Genomic DNA, 2,240 nt, shown 5'->3' with positions numbered 1-2,240 from the left:
TAAGCACGATTGTTTTTTTCACCGCCTTGTTTTACTTGTTGAATTCGAGCGGGAGCCGTTACAAACCCGTCGAATTGTTATCGAATCTCAGCATCATTAACGGTAGCAAGTAAGATTTTCTTTTTTTAACGGTTTGACGGCGATATTATTTTAAAAAAAAGAGAAAAATCAATCGAATCCGTGACGAATTTGTATATATAATCGATCAATCGATAATTATTCATCAATAAATTTTTCAGATTGGGAAGTGCCTTCGAAGCGGCAATCAACGGAGTTTTTATGGCCTCATTCAAAATGGCGCTTTTTTACGGTTTGTGGACGTGGTTGATACATAATTTTTTCCAAGTCAGAATCGTGTATTTACCCTCGGGTTGGTTATATATTAACTTTTTTCTTTTTTCTTTTGTAAAATAATTTTTGTGAGAATTTTTACAAAAAAATTTCCTTTTTTTATTTTTCAGTTTTGGCAGCCGTTTTGGGTGCCGTTCCCTTTCTAGGAACGTATTGGGCTTCGATACCGGCAGTATTGGACCTTTGGTTAGCACAACAGAAAGGATTTCAAGCCATAATTCTTTTTCTTTTTCAATGTCTTCCGATATCATTTGTCGATTCGGCTATTTATAGAGAAATTAAAGAGTAGGGGTCGTTTTTATTTATAAAACAAAAAACCTTCACTCGTTGTTTATACGAAAAGAAAGTAATTTTAATTTGTTTTTTTTTTTTTTTTTTAGAGGTCATCCTTACATGACCGGTTTGGCTATTGCCGGAGGAGTTTTTTGCATGGGAATTCAAGGAGCTATTTTCGGTCCGCTTTTACTCTGTTGCCTTTTAGTAGCTTTAAACATGTCTTCTAATTTGTTGAAGGAATCGCCAAGCGATGGATTGACCGCTTTATCCGTACAAAATTTGAGACGGTAAATAAATTATTTGAAATCATTACGAATCATCCCCCTCCCCTCCCCCTTTTTCTCTTTTTGATTTCCGGTCGGGAAAAAAAAAAAAAAAAAAAAAAAAAAACCTTGAAACAATCTCTCTGTTTTCGCCGTCCCCCCCCCCTCAACCCCCCCGGATTGGAAAATTTTTTTCATTCATCACATAAATTTATTTATTTATATTTTTTTAGCTTGGGTCCCATCTTATAAAAAAAAAAAAAATAAAAAAAAATAAAAATACGGTAAATTTATTTATTTTACATTAATTAGTTTTTACTCATTATTATTATTATTATTATTTGTTGGTTTTATGTATTTTTTATGTTAATAATTTTTTTTAAAATTTATTTTGTGTCATAGAATGGGGGCTTTATAAGGGTAGATGTGCTTGTCGTAGATTTTTTTTTCCCCTCTCCCCCTCCCTTTTCTCTGTTGTTGGATAATTTTACCTTTTAATGCATCCAATAAGTTTCTATTTATTTATTTATTTATTTTATTTTTCTATTTCAAACAGGGAGAACAAAAGTGATAAAAACAAATAAGAACAAACGACCTGGATGTAGATGGGGGAGAGGGGGGGAAAGCAAAGATTCGCATATATTTATTATGTTGTTGGAAAATCATCTTCGGTAAGTTAAGTGTTAAAAAATTATTAATAATTAATATTTATTTATTTATTTATATTTTTATAATATTTTTTATATCTATTGTTAACTTCTTATAATTATTTTTTTTTGATATGCTAACAATTTTATCGCGTTGGACCGAACTGGGGTGGGGGTGGGGGGATGAAAAAATTTAAATAACCCAAAGTACTCACTTAAATGAATGAAAGTATTTTTACGTATTATTAAAAGTCTGATGACGTTTACATAACTAATAATAATAATAATAAACTTTTTAAAATTTGGCGTTTAATTGAATTTTTTTTTTTTTTTTTTATGGGTTCCTCTTTTTGAGGGTAGGAATACCAAAATAATAATAATAAATTTTATTTATTTATAAATATGAAAGTTTTTAAAAAGAAAACATTGGAAAAAATTGATTACATAATATTTAACCTTGAAATGATGCATTTATCAATCGTGATACAATATTGATAGTAAATAATAGAAAATGAAAAAAAAAAAAAAATGAAATGCAGCTAATAATAATAATAATAATAATAATAATAATAATAATAATAATAATAATAATAATAATAATAATAATAATAATAATGATAATAATAATAATAATGATAAATTTATGAAATTTTTTCTCTCGATTAAAAAATTTTGAAAATCATTAAATTTATTTATTTATTTA

The 2,240-nt window shown here is 27.7% G+C and overlaps 2 protein-coding genes across 2 annotated transcripts in view; one reads left to right on the top strand and one right to left on the bottom strand.

The window, feature by feature from the left end:
- The window catches only part of Phum_PHUM450310 (uncharacterized protein), a gene marked incomplete at both ends in the record, with an annotated part of 2,291 nt that extends 1,373 nt beyond the window's left edge, over positions 1 to 918 (top strand). Inside the window, 4 exons of the mRNA XM_002429704.1 lie at positions 5 to 109; positions 240 to 370; positions 462 to 587; positions 734 to 918. Of these exons, the coding sequence (XP_002429749.1) occupies positions 5 to 109; positions 240 to 370; positions 462 to 587; positions 734 to 918 (547 nt within the window). The remainder of the gene's footprint in view (positions 1 to 4; positions 110 to 239; positions 371 to 461; positions 588 to 733) is intronic.
- A 724-nt stretch (positions 919 to 1,642) lies between these two features.
- The window catches only part of Phum_PHUM450200 (isocitrate dehydrogenase NADP, putative), a gene marked incomplete at both ends in the record, with an annotated part of 2,329 nt that continues 1,731 nt past the window's right edge, over positions 1,643 to 2,240 (bottom strand). The window contains one exon of the mRNA XM_002429703.1: positions 1,643 to 1,701. Coding sequence (XP_002429748.1) covers positions 1,643 to 1,701 — 59 coding nt within the window. The remainder of the gene's footprint in view (positions 1,702 to 2,240) is intronic.

The sequence above is a fragment of the Pediculus humanus genome, genomic scaffold, assembly GCF_000006295.1.
Source record: "Pediculus humanus corporis 1103172108221 genomic scaffold, whole genome shotgun sequence".
Lineage (NCBI taxonomy): Eukaryota > Metazoa > Arthropoda > Insecta > Psocodea > Pediculidae > Pediculus > Pediculus humanus.
Note: the sequence above shows the minus strand (reverse complement) of the source record. Positions and strands in the feature narration are given on the sequence as shown.